The 15,616-nt window shown below is 42.8% G+C and overlaps 1 protein-coding gene across 5 annotated transcripts in view; it reads right to left on the bottom strand.

Annotated features, from left to right (window-relative positions):
* The window catches only part of MND1 (meiotic nuclear divisions 1), a 78,618-nt gene that overhangs the window by 27,028 nt on the left and 35,974 nt on the right, over window positions 1-15,616 (bottom strand). For all 5 annotated transcript variants that reach the window (XM_075066339.1, XM_075066337.1, XM_032774669.2 and 2 more), the window contains one exon: window positions 13,368-13,482. In XM_075066339.1, the coding sequence (XP_074922440.1) occupies window positions 13,368-13,482 (115 nt within the window). The remainder of the gene's footprint in view (window positions 1-13,367; window positions 13,483-15,616) is intronic.

Here is a 15,616-nt window from a genome sequence, read left to right as displayed (position 1 = left end):
GCTAGCCTCGGTACATGGACGCACACCGCCGAATTAATGTGCTTAGTGTGGCCGTGTGCACTCGACTTTATACAATCTGTTTTACAAAACCGGTTTATGTAAAATTGGAATAATCCCATAGAGTAGACATACCCAAAGATTAAACAGTTAAGGTCTGTGAAATCATAATGTACATGCTCCAAGACATACATTAGGTCACTCCAGCAGAAGTAGAATTGACAATGACATTCTTGATGTTTTTATGGTTAAAAAACAAACACACAGATCTTTTTAAAAGCCACTTTCAGGCTCTCTTTAGACATAAAGCAGCAAAAAAGGACAAGCCAATTTTTTGTTCAAAATCACTCATTGTTCATCTCTAAAGGGTTACTGTAGAAACAATGACCCAATAATCAGTCCCAGCAATGTTACTAATTAATGCTGAAAACTCTCAGCATCCAGAATCTGCACATTGATTTTCTTTCTTCAAGTTTTTAAGGTGGCAAAGAAAGAATTGTACTGAATTCCATTTCTTACCCTGACTACTTTATCTTACCAGGCCACCCTTAAGGCTTATCTTAACATTTTTATGTACAAAATAAGATCTCCAAAAACAGGAACCTCAAGATCTTGCCCATGAGAATAATTAAATGCCAAGTCTCCCAAGACAAAGTAGCTAAATTTACAAAACAAGTAGTAGCTGGTGATGGTGGAGCTACCATAACAACTCAGCAGGCAAGTTTTATGGATTTCTTCACTGAAAGGATCAGAGATTGCAGAGGAAACTGGCAGTTTTTCAAGGATATAGTCAGGAGTGGCTCCAGGCACCAGCGCAGCAAGCATGTACCTGGGGCGGCAAGCTGGGGGGGAAGGGGGGGCGTGCCAGTCATTGCGAAGGTGGCAGTCAGGGAGCCTTCGGCGGCATTTCTGTGGGAGGTCCGCTGCTCTCGCGGCTTCGGCGACAAGTACACCGAAGGCGCGGGACCAGTAGATCACCCGCAGAAATGCTGCCAAATCCACAGGACCAGCGGACCGCCTGCAGAACCGCCGCTGAAGGCTCCCTGACTGCTGTGCTTGGGGCGGCAAAAAAAAAAAAAAGAGAGAGAGCTGCCCCTGGATATAGTTAACAATCAGCCTGCAGAACTGTTACCAGGTAATGCAAAATATAACTAACATCTTAAATATTTTGGGGGTAAAGTAACTTTTACATCATGAAGTGTAATTCTGTTGTATGGATCAACAGCAGGTGCAATTATTCTCACAGGTTAACAAGCACTGTTAGTTGTGGGCTTCCTAGTACTCCTCATGCAGGGAGGTCTCAGTAAATAAGAACCTTATAGTTACAGAAATGGAATTCACTCTGACGAGTCTCCCTTTCTATATAACTGCATTTAAATATCAAAAACGGTAGCTATAGTAAGAATTGTCTATGAACTTTAATCTTCTATATTTCTTCCTACTGACAGTGTGATGGGGCAAGGCCAGATGGCTACAGTAAAGTACTGAGAAACAGGTATGTTAGTCCCAGGCTAAACAAATCCCTAGTACCCTGGTAACCAAATGGCAGTTGCTCCAGGTTAATCAAGGCACCTGGAGCCAATTAAGATCTTTCTATAAAGTAGGATAAGCTACTTAATTAGAACTACCTCAGCCAATCAAGGCAGGATAATCAGGACACCTGGTTTAAAATAAGGAGCTCACTCAAGTCAGGCATGAGGGGAGCCAGAAGAAGAAGGAGGTGTGTGAGGAGCTGGAGCAAGAAGGCAGAGCTGGAGCGAGAAGCTTGTACTGCCTGGAGGATTGAAGGGAGGCAAAGCGTTATCAGACAGAAGGAAGGTCCTGTGTGAGGATAAAGAGGATGTTGGAGGAGGCCCATGGGAAGTAGACCCAGGAAGTTGTAGCTGTCATAAGCACTGTTACAGAGGCACTATAGACAGCTGCAAATCCACAAGGGCCCTGGCGGAACCCCCCAGAGTAGAGGGCGGCCCCGGGTTCTCCCCAAAACTCCCAACTCCTGATCAGAACAAGGAGCGAGTTGGACCGCAGACTGTGGGTTCCACAAGAAGGGAAGATCATGAGGTGAACAAATTCCGCCAATAAGCGCAGGACCCACCATAGGATTAGAGGAGAACTTTGTCACAAACAAGAAAATAACAATTTTTGTATAGAAAATTTCCTGCGTCCCTTGTCCAAGGACCTGCTGTTGAGAATTAAACAAATATTTCCCATACCCCCTCCCAAAAGCACAGGCCAGATTTTTCCTCATCACAACTAATTCTTGACCTCTCTTGGAGAAGCCTCTTTAGGCTATTCCTGGGAGTTGTGTACATAAGAAGATACTACTAATGAAATGTGCTCATGCAATCAAGTTTCTGAGTTCACGTTTATTAGGAAGCCACTTCCAAGACCACTGGTCAATGTAGTGCTTGGAACTTACACACTTGGGCATACAGGAGAGCACACTGCTAATTTGGGGTAATGTCTAATACACGGAATTACTCCAATTTTACAGAATTCGCATTTTTTGGCAACATAATTGTTATAAAGTCAAGTGCAGCAGCCACACTAACCACATTAATTCAGTGGTGTGCGTCCATATATCGAGGCGAGCATTGACTCCCATAGCGTTGCACTTGGGTAGCTATGCATAGTTCCCACAGTCTCCCCTGCCCATTGGAATTCTGGGTTGAGATCCCAATGCTGATGGGCAAAAACATTGTCGCGGGTTGTCTGGGTACACTCATCAGTCCCCCCTCTCCCTCCTCCCTCCATGAAAAGCAATGGCAGACAACCATTTCACTCCTTTTTTCCTGGGTTAGCTGTGCAGACGCCATACATGGCAAGCATGGAGACTACTCAGCTCAACGCAGCAGTCATGAACATGTAAACACCTCAGCGCATTATCGTTCAGTTTTTAGCTGAACCAGAACCTGCAAAATCGGGTGAGGAGCGGCGCAGCACTGGACAAGAGGATGAGGACATGGACACAGAATTCTCTCAAACGCTGGCCCAGCGCTTTTGGAGATCATGGTGCTATTGGCCAGTTCCAGCCATGGAACGCCGATTCTTGGCCTGGGACAACAAGCAGACTGGTGGGATTGCATAGCATTGCAGGTGTGGGACGATTCCAGTGGCTGCGAAAACTTTCGTATCGTACCGGCACTTCAGGGAACTTTGTGACTTGCTTCCCCTACTACTGAAGCGCCAGAAACCAAGATGAGAGGAGCCCTCACAGTGAGAAGTGAGTGGACAATACCCTGTGGAAGCTTGCAACTCCAGACAGCTACCGTCAGTCCGGCATCAAATTTGGAGTGGCATTCTACTGTGAGGGCTGCTGTGACGCAAGTGGCCAAGCAATCACTGACCTGCTGCTACCAAGGTAGTGACTCTGGGATATGTGCAGGTCATATGGATGGCTTTGCTGCAATGGGATTCCCTAACTGTGGTGGGGCATAGAAGGAACCATATCCCTATCTTGGCACTGGAGCACCAGGGCAACAGTAAAAACCACAAGGGGTACTTTTCAGTGGTGCTGCAAGCACTGGTGATATCACAAGGGACATTTCAACCAACATCAACGTGGGATGGCCAGGAAGGGTTCATGACACTCGCGTCTTCAGAAACACTAATCTGTTTAAACGGCTGCAGCAGGGATTACTTCCCAGACAGAAAATAACCATTGGGGATGTTGAAATGCTATAGTTTATCCTTGGGGACCCAGCCTACCTAATGCCATGGCTCATGAAGCCATACACAGGCAGCCTGGAAGTATCAGGAGCTGTTCAACTATAGGCTGAGCAAGTGAGAATGGTGGTAGAATGTGCATTTGACATTTAAAGGAACGCTGGAGCACTTTACTGACTCCCTCAGACCTCAGCCAAACCAATACCCATTGTTATTGCTGCTTGCTGTGTGCCACAATATCTGTGAGAGTAAGGGGGAGACATTTATGGCGGAGGGGAGGTTGAGGCAAATCACGGCCACTGATTACGTGCAGCAAGACACCAGGGCGATTAGAAGAGCACACCAAGAAGCGCTGCACATCAGAAAGCTTTAAAACCAGTTCATGACTGCCAGCTACGGTGTGACAGTTCTCTTTGTTTTCCCTTGATGAAAACCCGCCCCCTGGTTGACTCATTCCTGTAAGCCACCCACCCTCCCCCTTCCGATCACAGCTTGCTTGCAAAGGAAATAAAGTCACTATTGTTTAAAAACATGTATTCTTTTAATTAATTTAATGAAAAAATAGGGAGAGAACTGACAAGGTAGTCCGGTGGGGTGCGGGACGAGGGGAGGACGGAAGGAAAAAGCCACTTCAAAACTTGTTGAATGCCAGCCTTCTGTTGCTTGGGCTGTCCACTGGGGTGGAGTGGCAGGGTGCACAGAGCCTCCCCCCACCCTGCGTTGTTGGGCATCTGGGTGAGCAGGCTATGGAACTTGGACAGAGGGGAGGGCGGTTAAACAGGGGCTGCAGCAGCACTCTGTAATTCTGCTGCCATTCCTGAAGCTCCACCAGATGCCGGAGCATGTCCATTTGATCCCACAGTAGCCCCAGCATTGCATCCTGCCTCCTCTGATCTTTCTGCCACCATCTATCATCTTGATCATCCCTCCTGTCCTCACGTTCCTCCCTCCTGTCCTCATGTTCATTGGCCACTTTCCTGTACTGTGATATTGTGTCCTTCCACTCATTCAGATGAGCTCTTTCATTGCGGGTCAACTGCATGATCTCAGAGACCATTTCATCACATGTGCATTTTTTTTTGCCACCTTATCTGAGATAGCCTTCAGGATGGAGAAAAGAGGCTTGAAAAATTTGCAGCTGCGGAAGGGAAAAAAGGGAGAGAAGATACATTTTACAGAACAATGGGTATACTCTTTCACGGTGAACAACACTATTCACATTACTTGGCACATGTGATGTCGATACAAGGTCGCATTTTATGTCTTAATACTGAGTGCCTATGGCTTTGGTGTTAGAGATCACAGATGCAGAGCCAGGCAATAGAATTCAGCTTGCATGCGGCCATGGTAAGCCATAGTCTTTCGGCTTCTGCAACCTTCATAAAAGCAGCGCCCTCCTTTCCCATACCAAACAAAGCCCGTTGAGTGCTGCGGTTTTCATGTTAATGTGCAGCAGCAGAAACCAAACAAAACCCCCCACCCATCCAATTCTCTGGTATGATCGCTTTACCCCTCCCCACGTGGCTGGTATCAGGGAAGATCCCTGCTAGCCAAACGCGAACAGCTCAGCGCCAATGCCCGCCCCACCCCCGACCGCTTGACTAACTGCTGGGAGGATTTCTTTTCAGCCACAGGCAAACAGCCCAATAGGAACAGCCACCTCTGAATGTCCCCTTAATTAAATTCCCGTATTTCAACCAGGTTACCATAAACGACATCACTCTCCTGAGGATAACACAGCGAGATGAAGAACGGATGTTGCTTGAATGCCAGCAAACACCGGAACCATCGCTGCCAAACTTTGTCATGTAATGATACCAGATTACTTGCTACTAGCATGGCGTGGTAAAGTGTCCTACCATGGAGGACGGAATAAGGCTGACCTGCCCAGAAACCTTCTGCAAAGGCTTTTGGAGTACCTCCAGGAGAGCTTCATGGAGATGTCCTTGGAGGATTTCTGCTCCATCCCCAGACACGTTAACAGACTTTTCCAGTAGCTGTACTGGCCGCGAACGCATCCCAAGTCCTCAGGGCAAATTAATCATTAAAAAACATTTGCTTTTAAACCATGTTTTATATTTACAAAGGTACACTCACCAGAGCTCCCTTCTCCGGCTTCATGGTCCGGGATACCAGCTTGGGAGGGTATTTCAGTCAGGGTAAGAAAAAGATCCTGACTGTTGGGGAGAATGGTGTGCTGTGTACTCTCCTCAAGCTCCTTCTCCTCCTCCTCCTTATCTTCCCCGTCCGCAAAATCCTCAGGCATGGCTGAGAATACCCCCTCCTCGGAATCCATGGTCAAGGGTGGAGTAGTGGTGGCGGCCCCTCCTAGAATTGCATGCAGCTCAGCGTAGAAACAGCATGTCTGTGGCTCTGCCCCGGAGCGTCCGTTTGCTTCTTTGGATTTCTAGTAGTCTTATCTGAGCTCCTTAACTTTCATGCAACACTGTATTGAGTCCCTATTGTGGCCTCTCTCCATCATGCCCTTAGAGATTTTTTTCAAATGTTTTGGCATTTCATCTTTTGGAACATAGTTCTGCTAGCACAGAATTGCCTCTCCATACAGCGATCAGATCCAATACCTTCCATATGGTCCATGCTGGAGCTCTTTTTCGATTCTCGGACTGCATGGTTACCTGTGCTGATGAGCTCTGCATGGTCACCTGTGCTGATCAGCTCTCCAGGCTGGGCAAATAGGAAATGAAATTCAAAAGGTTTGCGGGGCTTTTCCTGTCTACCTGGCCAGTGCATCTGAGTTCAGATTGCTGTCCAGAGCGGTCACAATGGCGCACTGTGGGATAGCTCCCAGAGGCCAATACCATTGAATTGCGTCCACACTACCCCCCTTTCAACTTGGCAATGTCGATTTAATTCTTTGCCTCGGTCTTTAATAAGACTAGTGAGGAGTTTAGGGATGATGGAGGGATGATAAATGGGAATGTGGATATGGAGGTGGATATTACCGCATCTGAGGTAGAGGCCAAACTTGAACAGCTTACTGGGAAAAGGAGGGACCGGACAATCTCCATCCGAGGATTTAAAGGAACTGGCGCGTGAAATTGCGAGCCGTTAGCGAGAATTTTTAAGCAATCGGTAAACCTCGGGGGTTGTACCGTACGACTGGAGAATTGCTAAAGTAGTTCCTATTTTAAGAAAGGGATAAAGTGATCGGTAATTAAGCCGTTTAGCTTGAACGTCTGTAGTGTGTAAGGTCTTGGAAAATTTTAAGGGAGAAAGTAGTAAGGACATTGAGGTCAATGGTAATGGGACAAATGCAACATGGATTTACTAAAGGTAGATCGTGCCAAACCAACCTGATCTCCTTCTTTGAGAAGGTGACGGATTACTTAGGAAAAGGAAATGCGGTAGACTAATTACCTCGATTTCAGTAGGGCGTTTGACACGGTTCGCATGGGAACTGTTAGTTAAATTGGGAAAAGATGGGGATGAATATGAAGTTGTAAGGTGGATAAGGAACTGGTTAAAGGAGACTCCAGCGGGTCGACTGAAGGGTGAACTGTCAGGCTGGAAGGAGGTTACTAGCGGAGTCCCTCAAGGATCGGTTTTGGACCGATTTATTTAACCTTTTTATTACTGACCTTGGCGCAAAGAGCGGGAATGTGTATAAAGTTTGCGGATGACACAAAGCTGGGGACTGCTAACACGGAGAAGGACCGGATACTATTCAGGAAGTCTGGACCACCTTGTAAACTGGAGTAATAGTAAGGATGAAATATAATATGAAAAGTGCAAGGTCATGCACTTAGGGATTAATAATAAGAATTTAGATATACGTTGGGGACGCATCAGTTGGAAGCGACGGAGAGAGAAGGACTTGGGTATTGTTGATAGCAGGATGACTATGAGCCGCAATGTGATATGTGTTAAAAAGCAAATGCGGTTTTAGGATGCATCAGGGAGTATTTCCAGCAAGGAGAGGAGGTGTTAGTGCTGTATATACGGCGCTGGTGAACCACCTGGAAAATTGTGTGCAGTTCTGTGTCCATTTTAAGAAGGATGAATTCAAACTGGAACAGGTTCAGAGACGGGCTACTAGGATGATCCGAGGAATGAAAATCTGCCTTATGAAGGAGACTCAAAGACCTTGGCTTGTTTAGCTGGCAAAGAAGCTCCGGGGGATATGCTGCTCTATATAAATATTCAGGGGATTAACGTTAGGGAGGGAAGAGAATTATTAAGTTTATACTATGTAGGCACAGAGGACGAATGGGTACAACTGTATTAGGAAGTTTAGACTTGAAATTAGACGAGGTTTTAACCATTAGGGGAGTGAAGTTCTGGAACGCCTTCCGAGGAAGTAGTGGGCAAAAGACTTATCTGGCTTTAAGACTAAGCTTGATAAGTATATGGAGGAGATGTTATGATGGGATAGTTTAATATGGGCATTGATCTGGATATCGGCAGATAAGACAGCTCAATGGTCTGTGAGGGGATGTTGGATGGGATGGGAACTGAGTTACTGCAGAGATCTTTCTTGGGTGCTGGCTGTGAGTCTTGCCCACATGCTCTAGGGTAGCTGATGCCTATTTGGGGTCGGGAAGGAATTTTCTCCTCCAGGCGATTGTGCAGAGGCTGGAGTTTTCGCCTTCCTCTCACGCGTGGGCAGGGTCGCTGCTGTGGATTCTCTGCAGCTTGAGGTCTTCAATCACAATTTTGAGATTTCATAACTCAGTCATGGGTAGGGGTTTTATAAAATGTGTATGGGTAGGTTTGTGGCTCCTTGGCAGGAGTCAGACTAGATGATCACATTGGCTCCTGACCTATGAGTCATCGAGTCTATGAAGATTCAGTGCTACTCCTCTGGGGGAGAGTACAGAAATCGATTTAAGAGCCCTTTATGTCGAAGTAAATGGCTTGTGTGTGGACGGGTGCAGGTTAATCAATTTACGCTGCTAATTCGACCTAATTTATGTAGACCAGCTTGATGCCTAGCATTACTGCTGACCATCCACAGATAACACTGACAGTGGTCTTGGACAAGTCTGCATTGCCATCAGGGACTATGTCAAGTTTTTTTTTCCCACTTTGAACTTAGCGCCAAAAAGTGGGGACCTGCGATCATTTTAAGCTTAATTACTATAGTCTTAATTTGGTACGCTGCCCCAGCCAGAAGTCTGTGTCTGGCACTTCTGTTCCCCAAAACTTCCTGGGGAACCCAACCAAACCTTGGGTCTTAACAAGAGAAATAACATGCGCCCTCTTTCCCACCCAGACTTCCCTCCCTGGGTTGCCTTGGAAGCTACACAGATTCAACTCCGGATTTAACAACAGGGATTACCTTCCCTTCTTTCCTCACCAATGCTGGTGAGTTTAGACTCAAGCCTTGGATTCTAAAAGGAAATCAGGTTTTAAAAAGAAGCTTTTAATTAAAGAAGAAAAGGTAAAAATTCTCTCTAAAATAGGATGGAAATGCTTTACAGGGACCAGATTTTATAGACTAAGGGACTGCCCACCGCCCGCGGTTTAAAGTACAGCAAACAGAGTAAAATCCTTCAGCAAAGACACTTTACAAGTTAGAAAAACAACATAAACTAATCGCCTTGCCTGGCTAACTTACAATTTTGAAACATTCGAAAGACTGATTCAGTAAAGATTAGGGATCACTGAGTGTCATCGGTCCGTTTTAGCCCCCCAAAGAGCGAACACGAACAAGACAACGCACAAAAAAAGCGACTTCCCTCCACTAAGATTTGAAAGTATCTTGTCTCCCTATTGTTCCTCTGGTCAGGTGTCAGCCAGGTTTACTGAGCTTCTTAACCCTTTACAGGTAAAAGAGACATTAACCCTTAACCATCTGTTTATGACGGACTATTCATAGCAATAAGAGGGAGATCAAAAACGTTAATGGAAGAGGCAGTGATCATGAAACAGAAAGCAGGGCAACAGCTCATATGTGAATGCCTACGCAAGACAGGGTCCACAAAACTCTACCAGCAGACTCTTATCAAACACTGAAGGAAGAAAAATCTAATTGTTTGATAGCACTGAGGAAGAAATGGATGCTCACAAGAAGCTTCCATCATATTCAGAGTGAAGAACATGACCCATGACCCAATGCTCTGCTTTACCAGAATTCTTTGCACTGTTTCAGTCAAAATATCAAATATGCTGTAATACTTTTAAAGTTCACTACACCATAAACTGGATTCAATGTACACATTTGATTTGTCATTTAAATTATGCATTAAATATCTTATTTACTGTAGCTACTTACATTGAGAATGCTATCTTCACAACAAGGGCTAGAAATGTTTGAGTCTAGATACTGTAGAAAATTTTGCAATTACTAGGAAATTCACCTGGGAGTCACAACTCCTAGCTTAAGATCCACTGTATGTTAGAATGGTTTTGAAAGACATGGAGCATGACATAGTGCAAGCCATCTGCAGATGAAACCACCATGCATATGAATTATATTAGCATTGCTTTCTCAAAAAATGAAGAACTTATGCCTGAAAATAACCCCTGTGCAAATGCATACAATAGTTCCACCTCTGTCTATATAGTGAGACACACTAGCACATACTAAATTATTAGGAAGCTAATCCCCTTCTCTAGGAGTGTATTTTTTAAAGTGTCTAGGATCTTTGTCAGCCTAATTAAAAAAAAAAAAAAAGTCCATCAGTACAGGCTCCCTATGTCCTTTCTGAAAAGGTTAGACTGTCAAGTCTCGTCAGTACATATGTAATGTGTCTTTGTTTTGTCAGGACTGGTAACAAAAAATTTCTGCAACCTGTACACACAATGTACAGTGTCATGTACTCACACATACCACATTGTGCATGAGCACTCATGCATGCGCACGCGCACACACACATACAATTAGCTTTAAAGATATTTTTTCTTAAAATCCCACTCCTTAATTCTTGGTCTCATAACTCATAGCCAAAACTAGACATCTTCTATTGCCTAAGCAGACAAGAGCTAATGCAAGCAGGAAATAGTCCACCTACCAAAGAGAAAGTGGACCATACTAGCTTAGGGTCTGATCAGTGAACATCGAAGTCAGTGGGAGTATTTCCCTTAAGTTCAATGGACTCCAAAAACAAAAACAAAAAAATTCACTCATGATATGTCTACACTGCAATTAAAAATCCATGTCTGGCTTGCGCCAACTAACTCAGGCTAACGGGCTGTAGCTGTTCGGGCTCAAGCTGCAGCTCAAACTCTGAGACCATCCCACCTCTCAGGACCCTAGAGCCCAGGCTCCAGTCCTAACTTCTACACCACAATTAAACAGCCCCTTAGCCAGAAGGCCATGAGGCAGAGTCAGCTGGCATAGGCCAGTCACGGTGTAGACACACCCACAGTTGTGAAGTCTCAGGCACAACATCTCCCCACATAGGCAATTCCTTACTGCCCTCAGAGACCATCAATATTTGTATTAAATTATTGCATCTAATATGTATTTGTCCACCAATATTTTCGTAAGTTACCTGTATTTGATGTTACCTGCTCCCTCCCACATGTACTTTGAAGCCATGACACTAGTCAAGGGGAACATCAAGACTTTCGTTTTGCTATACTGTATTTAGAAACTTCCATAGAGCCTCAAAGTTCTTCCATATCCCTACATTTTGGGGTGTTACAAATCTAATATCTTGATCATTCAAGTAAAGTTGATCCAGAAAGGAGGGAGGGAGAAATTACATCAATCCACCACATGCAAGACAGGACTTGCATCAATATAATCTGTCCCGGTACTTTACTGGTGTAAGCTGCACAGCACAGTGTACCCACATTATGGGTTTGCCCTAGTATGTAACAATAAATTTCCTTCATCTAGACAAGGCCATAGTTATAGCACATCTAGCTATAGTGAAGACATGACAAAGCTCTTAATTTACATGAGACTGTTGACACATTTTCTATAGGAAGAGGAGACTTGAAAAGTCCTGATATTTTAATGTAAAAGCAGAAAGAATAAATTAAAAATCCAAAATACATTTCCAGGTCTACTTTATACAACATGAAACAGCAAAAAGGGTACAAAACCAATATTTTATATTTTCCTTTGCAGATCACCTTTAAACAACGGTCAACAATATCTGCATCAAAGAGCTGAGTGAGCTGTTTAGTGGAAAGCCAAGTAACCAAGGTTGTTCCATTCCTTTGTTTAACAGTGGGACAGTACAAGTGATGCAACCAGTCTCTCTCTCAAAGTAGTCTCAAACATCATCTCTCATTTCCTTAGGTTTTTTCTGGTAAATGCTGTTTCCACGTAATCTTTTTAAGACACCACCAAGTGAACTGCTGCTTAGTCTGTGACTGAGAAGTGACTGCAAATTGTGATGCTCCCCATTTAGTCACCTGTAGCCACTTGCCCACATCACAAAACCAATCACGTGTTCACTTAACCATTATATCACCTCCACAAGATTGTTATGAAGATTTACCAGCTTAGGCACTAACCTACTTATACTAATTTCATTCCCCATCTTCCTCTTCCATCCCTCCCCTGCAACATTTTTTTCCTCTTAAAATATAAGAGTAATTTAAAACAACAACAACAAAAAAAACAACAAATGATCCTTCCCCTTCCTGTCCAAAAACAGTTAAATACCAGGGAAAGTACAATTATTCAGGGTTGAAACAGAGAGTGTTGCAGGTGCTAGTTAAACACCTGATCCTGGAACTGGACCCATGAAGGTGAACTCTTATCCTGCGTTGAACCTCGTGGACAAGATGATTGCAAGATCTATACCTAAAAGTCTGAATGACCCATTCCATTATAAACCCTTGTTTTCACTTGCTCTTATAATTTTTGTAAAGATATTCCTTACAAGATTAAAATTCTCCTTCTGTCTCTCAGAACAAAAAGAAAAACGGTTTTTGGTTTTTTTTCCTGCTCTAAAGCTGGAACAAAATACACTAAAGCCAGTCATTGGATATATCAGTGTGGAAGAAAACATGTGTTCAAGCTTTTAAAACTGGTTTTTTGCTTAGCTAATTAAAACAGCTTCATTTTAAAATAAACTTGGCAGAGATACAAGTTCTGAGAGAGGATTAATCACTTTGACTTGTTTGAATTTGTCTGAAGTGTAAATACCATGTACGCATCTATACTCTCAGATTCACAGTATTTGTCACATTAGTCACGACCAACTGGAGCGGACGTGAAACGTGTTCTCTAGCCCCTGAATGTGTACAAAAAATCAGACAGCAGTAGTTTAAGGTTCTCCACTTCTGTGAAGAATTTCTCTATTTATTCAAACTTGACTTCTCTGCTGAGTGTGCCAACAAAAACTGCAATTACTTGTGATCTATAATCTTCACCCAGATTTTCAAATATTAAAAGCTAGTGCATTCATGTGCAATTATACTCAGAAATGACATTACCTAAAAATGACACCTGCTTACCAAATTGGTCTGTTCCCTATGTATGTTCAATGACATCTGCTCATTTCACTCACAAAACAAGACTTCAGTTAACCAGTAAAGCCAGTACCAATGTGTTTAGGTTACTTAAAACTTGTGAATATAAAATAAAATGTCAAAAGAATTTTTAGAGCTTTTACAACTCTTTGGTTTGCACCAGCAACTTGAAATTTGGCAGAGGGAAGTCTGCCTTTTGTGCCCACATGAAAATCCATTCCGCTGTGCGTGAGTTATGAGCTGTTGAAAAACATCATTTTTCCTTCTGTGAAATTTTAAACATTAAAGCTAGACAATATACAACTTACGGATTTCTTCAACAACATCTGGATCACATTCTTTGTATCTCTCTATTTCTGCCGTTAGGTGCTCTTTTTTCTGCCGGAGAGCAGCAAGTTCCTTTGTTAGGGCAGCACGTTCTGCCTGGGTTCAGAGCATTTTGGGAGAAATCAACAGTAAAGAAAATTAAATAGGCAGTGATTATATACTACTACTACATTTATGCAAAATGAAAATATCGTTTTACTCTCCAAAACTATCAGATGGACTGTTGGGTGCTCCATTTTCTACTATTTTAAGGTAGGCAAACTAATCCTGCACTTTATGCACATTCAAAATGCCCTGTTTCAAAGTGGGTCTTCAGTGCATAATGAATGCAAGATCAAGACAAAGCGGTTAAACAAATCAAAATTATTCTACGTAATCAAACTGTTCTTTGTTCCTAGTTATACACATGGGTAAATAAGGATTGGGACCACATCTCAGATCCTCACCACACTACCTATACACATTATGATATTCATAATCAATAACTAGCAATTGTTTCTTCAGTGTACCTGACTGCTTCCACTGAGCCCTTACTGTACTGTAAACATACTATTATATGTAATCTTGATAACTATTTAGCAACCAAAAATATGCCAGCACATGTATACCAACAGTGGAACAGTCAGTTTCCAATTTAGATTAACTTGTGAGGCAGAAATATAAATGTAGTGAAGTAAATGCAACACTCTGTGATTTGAACTAGAACTTTATTATGATAGTTGAGACTAGTGTAAATGAGAAAGATAATTCTAGCTTAAAGTTAAAATAAAAACACATAATGTTAGAAGAACCACACTCTTCCATTCTAAACACTTTAATGCAGGGATTCTCAAACTGGGGGTTGGGACTCCTCAGGGGGTCATGAGGTTATTATATGGGGGGTCGTGGGCTGTCAGCCTCCACCCCAAACCCCACTTTACCTCCAGCATTTATAATGGTGTTAAATATATTTTAAGTGTTTAATTGATAAGGGAGGGGGGTTCCATAGAGAGGCTTGCTATGTGAAAGGGGTCACTAGTACAAAAGTTTGAGAACCACTGCTTTAACGTGTGTGGATATAGCATTTCTCTGAGAGAGTCTCTTTCTCACTACAGTAATTGATTACTCAGAGTACTGAATGAATAATAATAAAATTAAAAATATAGTCCATTTTAAAGAAGAGACGACATAAAATTATAACGTCACTAACGGTACCATACAGTAGACCACTTAGTGAGAGTAACAAAAATCTATTACAAAATTATATACATGTATTGTAAGGTGTAGAAAAATGTATGATGTTATTTGAGAACAAAGTATGCAGTCATGTAATTGAAGATTGTATCATAACACACTAAATCCTTAACTTTCACATTTTCTGATACCTAGATACTTGATTGTGCAATACTAATGTTCTCTTGGCAGTTTTTTTAATGGAATTATTGTTTCCATAACAAAAACCTTACCTCTGTTTCATATCATTTTAGGGCAGCAGCAATCTCCAAATCCAAAGCTAATTCAAATATTTCAGATCTATACTGTCCCTCCAAAGAACATCATCTACTTCAAATATACTACTGATCAGTAAGAATCTAGATTTACCTGCCCCAATGCTGTTTAGTTAGGATACTGTATGAAAGACATTTCCACCTAACATGGCTATGAAATGGCATGTTTTAAGTTTCGTTTGACAGTGTTCTTTCAACAGTTTCAACATAGAAAGGATCTTTGTTAAATTTAGCCAGATTAAAATCAAGATCCAAATTTTAAACAACCACCTAAATTCACAGATAGCTGGGTTCATTTGGCCATTCAGCAGCCTGTGGGCATTTCAGCACGTACCTATGTAGTTTAGTTTGAGTGTTGGTTTGTTTTGTTTTCAGTCTGATCCAGGTTTATAAAGAGCAGCTCTCAAGCAATCACAAAATTTCCCACCCTGTGAAACACCCACCTGGTAGTTACCACAAATCCAAATCAGCTATGCATCAGTAAGTCTGATATTTTTCCCCTCCCTCATCCTCTCTTCCAATATTGAGCCATTCTATTAAGATTTTCAATGATTTTATATAAAAAAAGACAGTTACTCACCTTTATAACTGTTGTTCTTTGAGATGTGTTGCTCATATCCATTCCAGTTAGGTGTGCGCGCGCCGCGTGCACGTTCGTCGGAAGATTTTTACCCTAGCAACACCCGATGGGTCGGCAGGGCGCCCCCTGGAGTGGCGCCGCTATGGTGCCGGATATATACCCC

This window comes from Chelonoidis abingdonii, chromosome 5 (genome assembly GCF_003597395.2).
Source record: "Chelonoidis abingdonii isolate Lonesome George chromosome 5, CheloAbing_2.0, whole genome shotgun sequence".
In the NCBI taxonomy this organism is placed as follows: Eukaryota; Metazoa; Chordata; order Testudines; family Testudinidae; genus Chelonoidis; species Chelonoidis abingdonii.
This window is presented reverse-complemented; position numbering and strand designations above follow the sequence as displayed.